This window comes from Zea mays, chromosome 3 (genome assembly GCF_902167145.1).
Source record: "Zea mays cultivar B73 chromosome 3, Zm-B73-REFERENCE-NAM-5.0, whole genome shotgun sequence".
NCBI classification, from domain to species: domain Eukaryota; kingdom Viridiplantae; phylum Streptophyta; class Magnoliopsida; order Poales; family Poaceae; genus Zea; species Zea mays.
In genome coordinates this window covers 235,009,878-235,026,994 of record NC_050098.1, presented here as the reverse complement: position 1 = coordinate 235,026,994, position 17,117 = coordinate 235,009,878, and the positions used below count along the sequence as shown (strand labels likewise).

The window sequence follows — 17,117 nt, the reverse complement described above, 5'->3', positions numbered from 1 at the left end:
TGACGGTACCAGTCGCCGTGTTAGAGTCTAGGTTAGTAACGATCAGATTCGCTAGATACTGATCGCGTGCTTTTGATGTGGAGTTTGGCTAGTGTCATTTTAAAAATTGACGGTACTTTTGATGTGCGTGCCCATATGCTAATTAAGGGCTTGTTCGGTTATTTTCAATCCATATGGATTGGAGAGGATTGATACTGATCAGGAGATATTTTAACTTACTATGGATTAAAACCCCCTCGATCTCCCTCAATCCATATGAATTGAGGTAGAATCGAACAAGCTCTAAGGTTATACCAATCCATAAGGGGATTAGAGGAGATTTAATCCCCTTCTAGTCATTTTTGATTAGGAGGGGATTGAATCCCCTCTAATCTCTTTCTCGATTGGTATAACCGCACTAAGAGCTTGTTCGGTTATTTTCAATCCATATGGATTGAAGGGGATTGATATGGATTGGGAGGGATTTTGGCTTGCTAGGGATTGAAACCTCCACAATCCCCCTCAATCCATATGGATTGGGGTAGAACCGAACAAGCCCTAAAGTGGTGTGGAAAGTCTTAGCTTGGGAATACTTTGATGTATAGCCCTCATTGCTACTCTAAGAGCCTTTCACAACAACACTTGTGGGAGGAAAGGTGTTTCAATGATACGATGGTCTATCCGTTTTGGAACATGTACAAGGAAGAGACAAAATTTCAGCTGTATATTGGAACCTGTGTTGAAGGTCGCCTGCCCTCAAGAGCAAGAGAAGATATTATGTTAAGAAAGAGGACCATCGATAGAGTGCGCTCTTCAGCGAGTTTTGTTGTATATAAACATTTTTTCCATGTTAAGAGCATCTCCAAGTGTGCCCCAAATAGATGCCTTAAATTGAAATATACGGCTTAATCCAAAAATATATACTCCAATATTGCCCTATTATAAAATTTTTGTTAAAAAAATACAGGGCACGTGATAAGTGCCACAAATATATTGCACCTTTTTGGGCTGTCTCATCTTAATTGTAACGAACCTGAACAGTCACGCCGCTCTCCTCCGGGCTACCCACGATCACCCCTTCCCTCCTCCCTGCCCTTCCCTCCTCCGCCAAAGTCACATGTCATCGCCAGAACACACCCTGCCCTCCTCCGCCTCCCCTCATCGGCCATTGGCCGCCACCCCTCAAATCTTCACGCTCTTGCTGCGCCACTGCCTCAGGTCCCTGCAGGATTGCCAACGACCGAGGGGCATGCAAGAGTGCCAACGACCAGACATGAAGCTCTGCCGCGTGGGACCGATGTAGTCCACACCACCACCATTCACTACCCATTTGCCAATGTTCCTGTTTTTGGTTCGATGAATGCAAGGCAAGAGTCGAAATCCGAACGTTTCTGCGGTAGCTTGATTCTGAATATACAAGCCATGATTCTACAGTGTCATTTTAATGCAGTGTCATGATTCTGAATAAGTCACGGTTATTGATTTGATTATAGTTTCGATTAATTTATCTGAAACAAAAGAGAACACGTGTGCTGCCTTCTCATAGCAGAGCTTTCATTTTTGTACTCCTTCTGCCACCTACAACAGTTCTACTGGAGGATGAACACAGATTGTTAGGTTTGCTTGGGATTTCTGGTGATCCAGTTGCAACCACTAATTAGTAGTGTTTATTTTCAATTCCTGGAATTTGCCTTAGCCCATTAGATCTCTTAGGCCCCGTCTGTTTCCTTTCATTTTGAGGAATTGAAATCTTACTAATGGAATAGACTATTTTTTTAGAATATGACATTCCACCACTTTCCAAAGTTATCATGTAAGCCTATCTCAAATTCATAGGTGAGAGATGAAAATTGATTCTATAGATTTACATGTTATTTTCCCGATGTACAACTTATAGTGCCATCTTCTACTTGCGCCGCTATAATATAAATATAGTATATAACTATCTCTCTCATATAATTTAGGATGATATACAAATATATTACATATATAAATATATAAACTTAATTAGTTTTGTCTAAATTATAATTATTAAAATGGAATTCAATTCCAACGAAACAAACGGGGCCTTAGTATATTTGCCTTAGCTGAAATTTTCGTACAATCTCTCAATTCGCACACCTAGTATTTTTGTTGTGTATTCAGAAGTAAACAAGTTTCCTTCACCTTTTTAAGGGGGAAGGCATGGAGAATCTTCTCAGTTTATAATAATGAGAATGGATGCAAAATTATAGTGCAAAATTACAGGTTATGGCTACAAAACCTATGCGGCAGACCATTTGATATAATTCAGTTGTTACAGTTTCAAGAATGAATACACGAAGAAGGACTTCAGTCCAAAGACAGAATGGTGCTACATCAAGCTAAGCAATTCAGCCTTCTCTATTGAATTTGTCAAAACAAATATCGAACTAGTATGTACTGAATTGTGACAGAAAGGGTCGTGCGCGGGAAAAAAGTAGGCGCCCTCGATGATGGCCGGAGGAAGTTACCCGATTTCAGATATTTATCTCGTTTGAGGCTTGATTTCAGATATTTATCTCGTTTGAGGCTTTATTGTTGGAGATCGACTTTTTTATGGTGACCTAAATCGTTTAAAATATCATCATTTTAAATTTATAGTACATTTTTATAGGACACCTTGTTAGAGACGCTCTAAACAAAGGGCAAAGCTTCTGCTATTATATTTTAAAATAAAGAAATATAGGTTATGAAATTGCTGCTTCTAGAAATCTGGAGGTTATTTGCTTCTAGGTACCACCTAAATGAATAGTATAACTGTATAAGGTTTGGTTGAATTAGAAGTTCAAACTAAATTATTTATTTCATTTTCTGTAGAACTGAATTGGGACCGATAACATCTGCCTTATCACCATGCTTATCCATATCATTGATGTGGGTCCATTAACTGGTAGTAGTATTTAATGTAAAAATATTGTATATTAGTATGATTAAAGTTAGCACTTACTGATTCATACAGATCCAAATCATCTGCATGTTACGAGTTCTCTGTATTTAGCAATGCATCCATTTTACTTAGCATCAATAAACTTTGATGCATGCATCCTTACAACAGTAGCTATGTATATTTTCTTCGTTTCATAATGAAATCTATTGATGGTGCGTAATAAGCCTAATATTATCTCTGATGTAATATTGTTTTACCTTATGTTAAGATTTCTAAAAATTTTGTTAAAAAAACTCTACCTTGTAAAGAAAAATAAAAGCAGCACATTCTCCCCCGTTATTCTGAGCAGACACAAATGCAAACAAAAAAAAGCATATCCATCCAAATATCGTAATCCATTTCATTTCCCTAAGAAATTAATTTATTTCTGCAGTTTCCTCAAATTCTCATGGTCTCGGTTTGTCGCCTCGCCGCTTCTCCACCTCCCGTCTCGTCTGCAACTGCAACTCCACCTCGGCCGTCGGCCTTCTCATCCTCGTCACCACCGGCCACGGCCGGCCTCCACCACCGCCTGCCCACCGCTCGCTACTCTTGTCTCCCCTCCCCCCAAGTGGAAGAAGAATCGGGCTGTTGCTCACTCAGAGCTCTCTCAGTGAGGCGGGCCTCACTAGTCACTAGCCTTGCTGTTATGCCTTCCCCGCCGCTCGCCAGAGTCCACCGCCACCGGACAGGAAGCACCACCTAGTTCCTGACCCTGATGCCCATGGCACCGGACCACCCCTTCGATGCCTTCGTCGCCGCAGCCCGTGGCGCCGTAGCCCACCTTCACCTCCCCGTCATCCACATCCCTGGATCCAATTCCAGTCCCCATCCCAACTCCAAGCAGCACAAGGGACTCGAGGTCGACTGCCTGCTCCACCTCCACGTCCTCGTCACCAACTTCCTCCACAAGCCCCTCAAGTCATTCGCCAGGTGCTTCAGGCCCAAGCGACGGGCAGACACACACTCCCCGCCGCTCCACCAGGAGCCCAGCAATGGCACCACCCCGCAAAAGCAACTGGAGTTCCTGCTCTGCATTGCGTTCGACGCCTTCGCCCACAACCTCCACGCGCTGGATGACGCCTGCAAGCACAAAGGCGAGGAATTTGCTGCCGCTACCCGACAGTTGGAGCAATTTGTGGTTCTCAGGAAGGTAATCGATGGGAAGAGGGCCGATTTCGATGGGTTCCTTTCCAATCTGGGCTTTGCAAAGGTTGGGGCACCGCCACCGCCAGCAAGCATCGTGGGTGGTGCGTCCCCTGTCCCAGCATCAGCACCAGTCAGCAATCAGGAGGATGGTGCCGTGATTGGAAACGGCGAGGGGGTGGACAGTGCTAGTGGTACACAACAGCAGGCACAGAAATTGCCTGCCCGGTTGCTTAACATTCCTTTGTCGAATGTGGAGCGTCTGCGGTCTACGCTTTCTGCAGTTTCACTGACGGAGCTCATTGAATTAGTCCCGCTGCTGGTGAGCAGATCATCGACATCGGCAGATGCACATCCTGACAAGAAGAAGCTTTTCTCAGTGCAAGATTTCTTCAGATATGCAGAAATTGAAGGTAACATCATTTTTTCATTTTCCAACAGAGAAGTGTCTTCATTTCTACTTCTTCAGTATGTAGACTCATGGTCTGCAATTGCCAATCATGTATTCATTTTACCATATGGCACCAGTAGGGAAATCATCAAATTAGATCAGTCATTATTAGTCCTCCACAGAAGGCTCAAATGCCAGTTTTACAGTCGAAGTAATTATATTATGTACAATTTAATCTCTAGAGTTCTTCAAATATTCAGATTCAGGATATGCCATTCATATCTACAATTTACAGCATAAAATCTGGTATGATGTTATCCATTATTTTACCACCATATCTAGAAAATTTTGGTGAGCTACTATCAAAGATATGCCTACCAGACATTTTAATTTACCATGCAACAACAGGGGGTACCATCCTGTTATTTTTCCTGCTAGTACATTTTTTAGTCAAGCTACGCTCTATCCATCATACGATCTTCAAACTACAGTTCTAATTGGTACCTCAGCAATTCAGATTCTGCATAACATAATGCAATGATACTTTTGAAAAGGTTGCTATTTTTATGTATTAGTTGGATCATAAGGTGATATTTGTAACTGATGTTCTGCTGCTGTAGGAAAGCGATTCTTTGAAGAGTTGGACAGAGATGGTGATGGCCAAGTCACTCTAGAAGATCTCGAAATTGCAACGAGGAAGAGGCGGTTACCAAGGAGGTATGCTCGAGAATTGTTCCGCCGTACAAGAAGCAACTTCTTTTCGAAATCAATTGGGTGGAAGCAATTTTTATCCTTGATGGAACAGAAGGAAGCAACCATTCTCCGAGCGTATACCACGTTGTGTTTGAGCAAGTCTGGAACACTTCACAAAAGTCAAATTTTGACTTCTTTGAAAGGTGCTGGACTTCCAGCCAATGAAGATAATGCCGCTGCCATGCTACGTTATCTAAATGCTGATTCAGAAGGATCAATCTCATATGGCCATTTCCGCAACTTCATGCTTCTACTTCCTTCGGAACGTCTTGAGGATGATCCTCGGTATGTCTGATGTATCCTGTTAGAAGAAACCTGCAGTTGAATTGGCTTTAGGGAATAGTGATTCTGCAATTATCACCAATTCTGACTATCTTTCATGATTATATGGTGCTTTCCTAATTATCTTCTCTTACTTCAAATGCATTCAGGAACATTTGGTTTGAAGCAGCCACCGTTGTTGCTGTCCCCCCACCTATAGAAATATCTGCAGGAAGTGTTTTGAAGTCTGCTTTAGCTGGAGGTCTTGCAAGTGCGCTTTCTACCTCTCTGCTGCATCCTATTGATTCAATGAAGGTACAGTAGCATGCTTTTTTATACCGTTTTAGTTAGCATGATTCTTTATACCGTTTAGTTCAAACAAACGATTCAATAAAGCACATGATATTGGACTAGGCACTTTATATGTATAGCAATCCATTTTGAGATCTTACTTTATTATGTCTCCAATTTCCCATCAAAAATCAATATGAATGTTGTATGCCAAAGCATTATATGTGGCCTCACGAATTAGTATGGGATAAAAAAAGTTTCGCCTGCTGACCAAAGTACTCAAAATCCAATTGCTTTATTTTTTTTGCTGTATCAGACACGTGTCCAAGCATCTACACTCTCATTTCCTGAGCTCATTTCAAAGCTTCCACAAATTGGGCTTCGAGGATTGTATCGAGGTTCTATCCCAGCAATTCTCGGCCAGTTTTCAAGGTATGTGGTATTTCATAGGTTTATATGCAATTTTTTTGTAGGCTATAAATTTCAAATCTTGTCATTTGCAGCCATGGTTTGAGGACAGGAATCTTTGAAGCAAGCAAGCTTGTATTAATTAATGTAGCTCCAACACTTCCAGAGATTCAGGTATGATTTACTACTACAGTACTTCTTGTGCAACTGCAAGCTCTTATGGAGCCCACTTTAAAAATCTTATGATCGAACTTTTTAGAACTTAGTAGTGGTAATAGGAACTTTCTGGTTTTTGGTAATAGTTATCGTGCTTTATGGAATTGCTTGATGATATGCTTTTTGTTCCGTAGGTGCAATCAATTGCATCCTTCTGCAGCACAGTCCTAGGGACTGCAGTCCGGATCCCTTGTGAGGTTCTTAAGCAACGTTTGCAGGCTGGAATATTCAACAATGTAGGGGAGGCGATTGTTGGCACCATGCGACAAGATGGCCCAAAGGGTTTTTTTCGCGGCACTGGGGCCACACTGTGTCGCGAGGTTCCTTTCTATGTTGCTGGAATGTGCCTCTATGCAGAAGCTAAGAAGGTATCCTCAATTTGTATTGATTCTGTGGTTTCACCAACCTTCAAAGTGGCATTCACAAATCCCTATGTTGTTAACAAGTCAGCTACTTTTCTTAACTACCTTTGGCTGATTTTGAGCTATCAGTTCTATTGATTTGGGAAAAATATGTCATTCCTCTAACTCCAAAAAGGCAGCCTAATGACTTTGTTTTGACACATGAAAGTTGGTACCAAATGGAGCTGTTTTAGGGGTATTTTTACTCATTTAGTCAGTTACTACTTACTACTAATGGTACTAGTGACTACTTTTGTTTCTCATAATTTGTAAAAGATAGCTTGGTACCAGAACCAATTTCTGTTCTTCCCTGGCCGCTGGGTCTCCTCCCCCAGGCCGGGCGCGCGGACCTTCTTGTCGGGTCGGCTCCTACCAGGTCGTCACTGCCGTCTACATCCATCAGGATCCGCGCGCCATCCACCGGCCACCGCCAGTCGCCCGCTCGTGCGCCTCCGGCCAGGCCCGCGCGCCCGCAGCCTGCACCCGCCGTCGGGATCTACGCGCCATCCGCCGGCCGTCGCCAGATGCCCTCGCGCGCGATCGGGCTATTCTTGCTCTGCACACGCGCGCGGCGCACCTGCCCCTGCACCCCGTCCCCCGCCCGTGTGCCTGCGGCTCGCCGGTGCTACGACTTCCTCCCCGGCGGCGGGCGCTCCCTCCCCTGGTCGCTGGAGCTTACGCCCCCCGCCCCTTCTGGCCGCCTCTTACGAGTAGCGACGACGGTGCCCTCGCTGCACCTCCGCCTTCCGTGGCGGTGCCCCGTGCTCGTCGGCATCCACTGACCAGCAAGCCCTAGCCCCAAGCGGTCGCAGTGCCCGTGCTAATTCCCAGACTGCCGTCCTTCCTTCACTCTATTCCCGGTGCCGCTGCCCCCCTCCGCGGTGTCTCCCCTGTGCCCTGTGCAGCCCCCCCCCCGACATCTTCCCTACCACCTGCACTACTTCCTCTATGGCAGCCCCCATTACCTCACCTGCCGCTTCTGTGGCTCCCGGTCTCCTCGGTGCCGCCCCATGTCGGTTCTCTATCCTAGCCCACACGCGGCTTGGACTTTTCCTCCCGCCGCCAGGGACTTGCCTCCCCTGCATTTGCTATACCTCCCCTCGCCGGTTCCATGGTTTCACCCTCGACATACATGAGCTTTGCCTCGCCTGCTCCTCCCGTGGCTCCTGGCTTCCCCGACCCCCTACTGGCTTCACCCATTTCCACCGAGATCGCTGTGTGTGTCCTCCACGATGGCCAACTTGTCCAGGGCACCTTTGTGGCCTTCGATCGCGCCATGAGCCCTATCCTTCGCGACTGTGTCGAGCTTCACCCACATGCGGGCCACCGTGTGCCCGGACCGCTTGTCTTCCCCAGAGCTGTGATTGCCTCCCTGGGGATCGAGACCTTGTTGTCTCCCTCTCCTACTCGTGACTTTGTCAGAGGTCCTCCCTTGGCTCTTTCTGCGCACCCCATGGCTTCACCACCCTCTCTCTCTCCCACCGATTGGGTGGTCGACTCCGGAGCCTCCTTCCACGCCACTCCCACCACTAGCTCATTATTCCACTCCCATCCACCACACCCCTCACATCCTCCCTCTATCATTGTGGGCAACAGTTACACCCTCCTGGTCACCTCAGTAGGTGCATCGGTTCTTCCGGGACCATTCTACTTTCACGACGTCCTTGTTGCTCCTGATCTGACGCGTCCCCTTCTCTCGGTTCATCGCTTCACTAGTGACAACCACTGTTCTATGGAGTTTGATCCCTAGGGGCTCACCATACGCCACCTCCCCACGCGTGCCGTGCTCACTCGCTGTGACAGCTCCCACCCTCTTTACTCTCTTCACTTACTCTCTGATACCAAGTTGGAGTAGGAAACTCTAACCCTAATCAGGGTTGGGAGTGTATATGTACAGTTGAGTGTTGTGGGCCAAGACCCATTACAATGGAGATATACACAGTAACGTAAATGACACTCATTATGTATCACTATGCCTTGCATATTGGTGCATCTAATGATGATGGTTTTTGTTTTGCAGGCAGCACAGCATGTTTTGAGGAGAGACTTGGAAGCATGGGAAATAGTGGCAGTTGGAGCATTGTCTGGAGGACTTGCGGCAATAGTAACCACTCCCTTTGACGTGATGAAGACTAGGATGATGACTGCCCCTCCAGGCACACCAGTGTCTATGCAGATGATAATCTTCTCCATCCTTCGAAATGAGGGTCCACTTGGACTCTTTAAGGGCGCGATCCCCCGCTTCTTCTGGATCGCTCCTCTTGGAGCAATGAATTTTGCAGGCTATGAGCTTGCCAAGAAGGCGATGATCAAAGATGAGAACAGTTCCAGTGAGTCAACAAAAGAGAACTTGCCAAGAAATCAGTGATCAAGGATGAGTGTGAATCTAGGGCGTCAATACAGGACAAGAAAACCATGATGGATACCACAGGATAATCTAACGTTTACCTGGTTAACATCTATGGTGCAAAGAAATTGAAACCATGGAACAGTTTTTTTTTGTGTGTGTGTTCATGTAGCAGAGAAGCAACAGAACATCTGCCTTTTTTGATACTTGAATCTAATTTTGGGTTGCCGCGTCTTTTTGCCCCTCTAGGAATTCCATTCCCATAGGCCTTGAGATGGTTGTATAGTATACAGTACATGAGAGAGACAGATGCACATGCTGGAGCTGTTGCTCTTTTGTTTGTTATTTGACGATGATCCATAGCCTTCCTGGTTAAACATGATGTAAATTTGCTCTTGTACTTACCCTGATGAGGACAGTTGGCTTTGACCCAATTGTTCTGGTGTTTGAAATGGACTGAAAGGCGACGAGGAAAATAAAGAAGAAAGAATATTGTCAACTTGTAACGTTGAACTAAAGAATTCCGACAGTTGGGGATCTCACCTAGAGGTCTTAGGATTTGCATGATACTGCTTACACCCTTAGCTAGGGGTGATAATAAACTCTAAATTTTACACTATAAAATTTATGGATCATATTTGTATCGTGCTATTTCTATTCATTTTTGAAATGAATTAATTAAGGACTCAAATGGACCATGAATAAATATTTAGATCATGATCTATTACCGTCTCTACCTTTAATCTGGTCTTCGGTGGGCCCTATAAAATAGGGGGACATGTAAGTTTAAAATAGAGAATGAGATAAGAGATTTGCTGGAGATAGGAGTAGGCTTAGTACGAGGAATTCGAGGAGCCTTTGTGACCCCGTTCGATTCCTACTACCACGGAGGACAAGCGTTCCCACCAAATAGGTCTAGGATCTTTGTTAAGCATCATTTTCGGGCACCAAAGATAAAGTTCCACACTACGACGTAGAGTGTCAGTCATGACTCTTCATGGCTATGTCTTTGACAGACGCTACATCTAGGGGCTCTACTCCTCACTCTTCGGGCTTGTTTGGGAGCAACGATACCGAAGGGGATTGGAGGGATTAAAATCCTCTTCCTATTCAAAATTGAATAGCAAGGGGTTTTAGCCCCTCAAATCTCCTCCGGATTCATTGCTCCCAAACAAGCTATTCATGATGGCTGGCGCCCTGACCCAATATGTCGAGGTAGTACATCTCAGTGACATGGGCCATGATGCTGAGGTTTACGACTGGGATTGGTGTGGCGGTATGTGCGGTGTTGACGTGGTGGCCTGCTCGACGCCAAGCTCGACATCAAGGTGTGTTAGGCCTTTGTCATATCGAGTTGATTCAGTATGCATATCGGAACTAGTCGATATGGACCCCAGTGCCCAATTAAGTTATAATTTTCGAGATTTTGCTTTAGGATTTTTTCGGGAGGGCTCTATGTGTGGTTTGATAACAATTTGTTAGGTAATCTACTTAAGAGAAAGGCGGTACTAACATCCGACTAGATGGGTATCAGAGCACATGATGAGTGATAAAGGATAGTAACAACTTGTAAATACAAGCGAGGAAAACACTAGGAAACTAATTTGACTCACTAAGCAAACAAATTATTTTCGAATGAAATTAGTTTGAGTGCTAAGGATGTATAGATAGAATTTGGAGCAAGCGTGGAGTCATGGCCATAGTTCCAACATGAACAATATATGACTAGGGACGCAAGAAATTTTCACATTCGCCCACCACATCAATCATGGATTGCACTGATACATGGTGCAAACGGAGTGAATTTTTGGCATATAAGCAAGTCACTGTGGACATGATATGGTAATTTGGTGAACTCTTTGGTAAACATGGTTTTTGAAATTATAGAACTAGCAATGATGACGAAAAATGAAATATTCCCTAGGACATATTAAGAAGAAATATCTATCTGTTTCGCCAAGACCAATGGGATGGTTTGATCGTCTAACTCGACTTCATGCATGGCAAGGTGACTAATATACCTTTTCACTTAGGAAACTTGTTGTCGACATCCCTTAAGATATCTATGAATTATTTTAGGACCACATTAGTTTGTGAAATCTTGAATTTGAATCTAGTGGTATGTAAAGAGCTTTTAAATAAACAATTATGTTTAAATTTGGACTAACCACAACCACAAATACATAAACCACTTTATTTTTTGCTTTAGACTAGATATGTAACCTAGGTCTCATGTAGAGCTACGCCAAACAAGTCCATAGTTGACAATGCAACCTTAGATTTATTTGCATTTGTGTGTGTCACTTTTGCATCAGATTGTAGGTGTTGTATGAAAAGATATGTACCTTTATTTCTTTTTCCATACTATATGCAAGGATGGAATCATGAATGCAAGGCCTTATAGGAGTTGAAATCTAACGAAGCACCTCATGTCCATGACACCTGGTAGTGCGTTATACTTTCTTAGGAAGGCAATACATACGTATCGAGGATTTGTCGATAGTTAATTTGTATGTAGGTGTTTTGTGTGACCGAAAACAGGAAGTAAAGGCATAAAGACACATGGATTTATACTGGTTCGAGCTCTCGTGTGATATAATACCCTACGTCTAGTTTGCCGGTGCCTATTCCTTCTGATGTATTCTTCTACTCTCTTGGGGCATCTTTTATAGTTTAAGAAGGGAAGAAATTATAGAAATGATATTTGGTAATGCATCGCATATGGAATAAGATCCATGCTAAACAGTTTGTCCTACCATCTAGGATATCTTTATTTAAATTTACATTTGGGTTCCCTTAAGACGTGAGAATACCGTAACTAGAAACCGTCTTTTTACAAAAAAACATTGTCTTTTCTTATCTGTTTATGCATGCCGATCTGGTTTAGACTTGTGGTTCCGTCCAATTTCAGTCTAAGTCTACCAGCTGAGTCCGAGTTGTCCATTCCAAGTCCGAATTCCCTGACTTGACCTGAGTCATTTGCTCTCCTTTGTCAGCGCCTTGACTATTGATGTATCTCAGGTATTCCTAGTATATATTCTTTATAGGAGCCCTCGAGTCTAACATGGAAGGGTTATCTGTCCATTACCATACCCAGTCGGGTCGCACACAACATCAAGCCCCCGAGTCAAAGGAATCAGTAATATATTATCTGACTATCGTTAGGATGCTTCAAAATAGATCTGCATCAGGGATTCCAGAACGAAATTACATAAATCAAGAGATTTAATAGTATGTCGCTCCTATTTAGAAAACCGAGTCCTGAGACCCAGTGATTTCATCGCTTCGAAAGGGATTAAAATAGGCCCTCAGAAGGGTCTCATTTAAAAGGCTAAATCCTAGGACTCAACAACTATTATACTCCCGGAGTAGTCCTTGTGTTGGTGATTGAGTCAGGAGACCCTATAGGTTTGTACCTTTGGGAAGAAATCTTGTTGTTCACCTGTGGAGAAGTCCTTCTTCTTACCCTTGGAATGGTCTTTCTGTTACCCTATCAGTGAACCAAACCGAGAGGGGCTTTTGCTATCCCATGAATAGGTCATAGGCGGCAAGAAGAGCCGTGTAGACGATACTTGTCGGATTCCCCAAAGGGAGCCCTACTCCATCCAAATTGATGTCTAGGTAACGTTGTAGCGAGGGTGATCGAATCCCTCAATACCCTTAGAACGACTATCAAAGTATGATGAGAGTAATGGGGAGGTTCTTTCGAGGCTTAGCATCGGGCGGTAGCAGAGCTTGTAGGTGGTACTACCGCCCTTCCCCTAAGGGACCACAATTCTACCTGAGCCAAATCATCTAGGTATTTCTAGCAGCGGGGCCAGCGCCTAATACCCTTAATGTGATGATCGGATCTAATAGAATTGAGGGGCCTAGCCATTTTTTATCCTTTACAAAAAAATTTCAAGAACTAAGTAGTAATTGATACAAAATTTATGAAAATTCTATAAAACATGGTGAAATGAAATAACAGAAAAAGAAGCATCTTTGGTCATGATACGAACACTGAGATTTATAAAGAATTAACTTGTTGCAAAAAGGAAGGTTACACATAAAAACAACTTAATTGCTCGATATTCTAGGGGTTAATAATGATAGTACCATCTTCCCGATGGAGTCGATAAGTGCATAACCGGAGTACTTCTGAGATGATATAAGGGCTTTCCTAGAGGGGCGATGACTTGTGTTTGTCCATCATGCTTTGAATCTTTCACAACACCAAATCCCCTACAACAAAGCTTTGATCCTGAACATTCCTAGAATGATATTTTCCATGTGTTGTTGGTATTTGGCTGACTATACAACAATCGAGCCTCCTACTTCTTCAAGCTTATCAATATTAGTAATTCGACCTTCTTGGGATCGATCTTCTGTGAAGTTTAGAACTTGGAAGGAGTGGCGCTTTATTTCAGATGGAAGTATGGCCTCATTCCTGTATACTAGAAAAATGGGGTCTGTCTCCATAGCAGAACTCGATGACATCCGAATCCCCTAGAGTAATGCTAGTAGTTCTTTGACCCATCTCCCCTTGTAAGGATGTAGACGATCAAAAAGCCTAGACTTCAAAACTTTATAAGGTCATTAGCCCTCTCCACTATGCCATTGCTCTAGGGATGAGCAATTGAAACAAAGTTTACTATAACCCTACTTTCTAAGCAGAATTCTATAATGTGACGGTTTACCTCTATGTGTGCCTGAGAGGTAAACTGACTCGTGTTTTCGTTTATAATGTGACAGTACCCTAAATATGGGGTACCCACTCCTGCTGGGTCAAGATGAGACCCTATGGCTGCCCATAGCCATGAGATTACCAAGTCGATAGCCCAGCTCTGGGTTAAGGTTCACCATATGAAGCCACGAGCCAGCTAGGCTTGTTTCCCTAGGCTGGACCACCATCACCACGAGTCCCATAAAGTGACTAACCAACAACTTCAATTGTAGGTCTGGGGTCCCCACAGACAGAACTTGGACCTACACATGGACCCTTCGAATCCCTGGAGAGGGGGTCTGGATGGTCCCCACAACCATGGAGAAAGGGCACTCTCTGGTAGAGAGATTGGTTTTGGACCCCTAGAGTTGTCCTGGACCCCATGTGTGCCATCCGAACTCAAACCAGGCTAGGTCTGGTACCACCACGTGTCTGGGCCAAAACGGCTAGGGGCCAGACCCCCTCAAACATGATTTGGATCCCCAGTCAGGGAGAGCTTGGAGGTGCCACATCGCCACACGTCCCCGGGCCTACTCCCTGCCAAGGCAGATGTCTCGTGCCGACACGTGGCCAGGCACACCTAACATAAGCTGTCGGGTGATACCTAATTTAAGCCTCTAGCATGGGGCCCACCAGCGTTATGCACAGCGGGATGTGCACTTGCCCATGTCAAAAAGAGGGTGATGTACCCCCACATTAACTACACGCGGCGCGCCTAGTCTACAACGTATGTGATACACTGTTACCCGCACGTTTTTAAGGCAAGGGCATTGACTCAATATATTGCTTGGGTGCCCTTCATTATGATCTCTACTGTTCCTCGTGCGTTAGTGAGGTATGAAGAGACAGGAAGATACCGTCTATGCACCCCTACGCACGACAGCGTATCAGACTATGCCACAATCTACACCGAGGCCTACGCCTGTGTTTCGATTAGATGTGGCAAGAGGATAGGACACCAAGGGCTAGCATAGCAACCAAGAGGAGATACACGCCCAAAAGATCTAGCACCGCTAGCTCTACCCGACGCTTCACGCTTCATATTATAGTAACTCCTAGGGCCAACTCCCTTGTAACGTGCCCCTTGGACTATAAAAGGGAAGGCACATGTGATGCAGGGGAGTTGGAGGATCCACATTCAGACTCATGACTCTCAAGCTCTCAAGCAATACAACTCATAGTGGATGTAGGGTATTATGCTTCGGCAGCCTGAACCACTCTAAACCCTTGTGTTCTTGTGTGCCATCCATTAGGTTAGGCAAAACCTCTTAGCTCCTCCTAGGGGGCCTAGTGCGGGTGCACTCCTCCACCCGACCAGAGGATTTTCTGCCTCCGACATAATGGATCTTGGGACACCGAATCGGTTGAGGATCTCCTGCATGAATTCTACGACCTTGTCTGTCGTGATTTTTGTCATGGGTTTTGCATTGGTTGCTGCGGTCGGCCCAAAGAAACCTTGCTAGTAGGCTTTTCCATCCAACATATTGGCTCCTACATGTTTTCCACACACACACCAGAGTGGATGTCACTGAGCAATGCTCTTCTAGGGACACAACTCATCATGATTTCTAAAGCATTTCTTCAGTATAACTCGTCGTTGGTTAACACATAAGCCTTAGATTTCCATTGTACCTATGTTGCTTCTATTTTGTCTTCATGAAGAACTCTATATAGCATACATCTAATGAATAGTGCATGCCAATCCGACTCTATAACCATTACCTTGGCCTCTGCCTCGTTAAGAACCACAAAGCCTGGCTCTTTAACCAACTCGGTCGAGGGGGACTATTCCCTCTTATGAATGGTTGGGAAGATAACTTTTTCCAAGAAGACTCTAGAAGGCATTGGGGATCTTGCTGCATCTTCATTCGTTGCTCGTAGAATGTGTGTGAACTCAATTCCATCGAACCTCTCTTTGAGTTTTTGAATTTCTTGGTAGTAACTCATCGTTTTTCATCGTTGCAGGTCCATTCCTTATTGACTTGGTTTATAACAAGTAGCAACTCACCTGAGATTCGGACCTGATGGATTTCCATTGAAACAACAATTATTAGGCTCAGCAACATAGCCTCATATTCAAAAACATTGTCTAGGCCTCCCTGTGATGACGTGATGAGATGCGTTATTGTCAGCTACCTCAAAGTGTAAGGACTGAGTGCATAAATTGGGTTCGATACAAAAGGTAACAAGCAGAACTATCTGTCCCAACGACATGGTAGACTGGTCAGGGATGATACCATAGAAGGAGATTGGACTCGGCCTCAAAGCCTTCTCGAATAATCCCATCTTCCTGAGGGTTTTAGTGAAGATGATATTAAGACTCCTTCCTTCGTCTATGAGGACCATGTGTAGCCTCTTGTCTCATTCAGGATAGGCAACTTATTATGTTGGCGCAGCCGAGTCCCACGTTTGACCGCTTTGATCCAACGATTGTAGCGACATTTCTGGCCCTTGTCTTGCTCAGGCTTCTGCTCGACTTTTCCCTTGTCCTTTGCTAAAGTCATGTGGAGTGTTACCTCTTTGTTCATGGCATACTTGTTAGCTACTTGAAAGAGAGTCGGCAGAGTTGTCACAAACTCATTGTCTTCATCTTTGAATATCTTCCATCCTCCAATGGAGGGAGGTCATATCGTTCTCCATCAATCACGGACGCGAGCCAAGATCCTAGGAAGTTAGGGCCCAAGTCTGAGTCTGCACAGTCGTCGGGGTCGGACAGATATTCGAGACTCATCAGGTACGTGATGTCCATTATGTCATTTCATAGATCAGATCTATTGGATCCATGGTCTTTGGTTTTGGTGTCGTGAGATGCTAGGCTATAGCCTAAGCTATCCTAATGCATCGTTGACGAAGCATAGTGAGTTGAACGAGATGAGGTCAATTGCCGACACATTCAGCACACGCCTGAGAGACTCGCTAATGCACTGCAGATGAACTTGAAACTACCGAATGATCTCTTGTACTTGCACGAAGTTGGTTACCATCAGATCTAATATGATCAACGGGCTCTCCTACATGGCGTGCCAACTGTCGATGATTTATCAATAATTATTTTTTATGTAGGTGTTTCGCATGATCGAGAACAGATAATACCCTAGCTACTCCCAGTTTGTCGGTGGCTATTCCTTCTGATGTATTATTTTGCCCTCTTGGGGCATCTTGTACCTCCTTTTAAAGTTCAAGGAGGGAGACATTTACAATAATTTTATTTGGTAATGCATCAGATTTGCACTAAGATCCTTGCTAAATAGTTTGTCCTACCATCTAGGATA

At 44.4% G+C, this 17,117-nt stretch overlaps 1 protein-coding gene across 1 annotated transcript; it reads left to right on the top strand.

Annotated features, from left to right (window-relative positions):
- The first annotated feature begins 2,739 nt into the window (after positions 1–2,739).
- Positions 2,740–9,569, top strand: LOC100381606 (mitochondrial substrate carrier family protein). Its single transcript, XM_008674847.4, has 7 exons — positions 2,740–4,485; positions 5,084–5,501; positions 5,648–5,792; positions 6,085–6,200; positions 6,272–6,350; positions 6,527–6,760; positions 8,814–9,569. Exons 1-7 carry the CDS (start codon positions 3,645–3,647, stop codon positions 9,159–9,161), a joined length of 2,181 nt encoding a protein of 726 aa, XP_008673069.1. The 5' UTR covers positions 2,740–3,644; the 3' UTR covers positions 9,162–9,569.
- Positions 9,570–17,117: the final 7,548 nt, after the last annotated feature.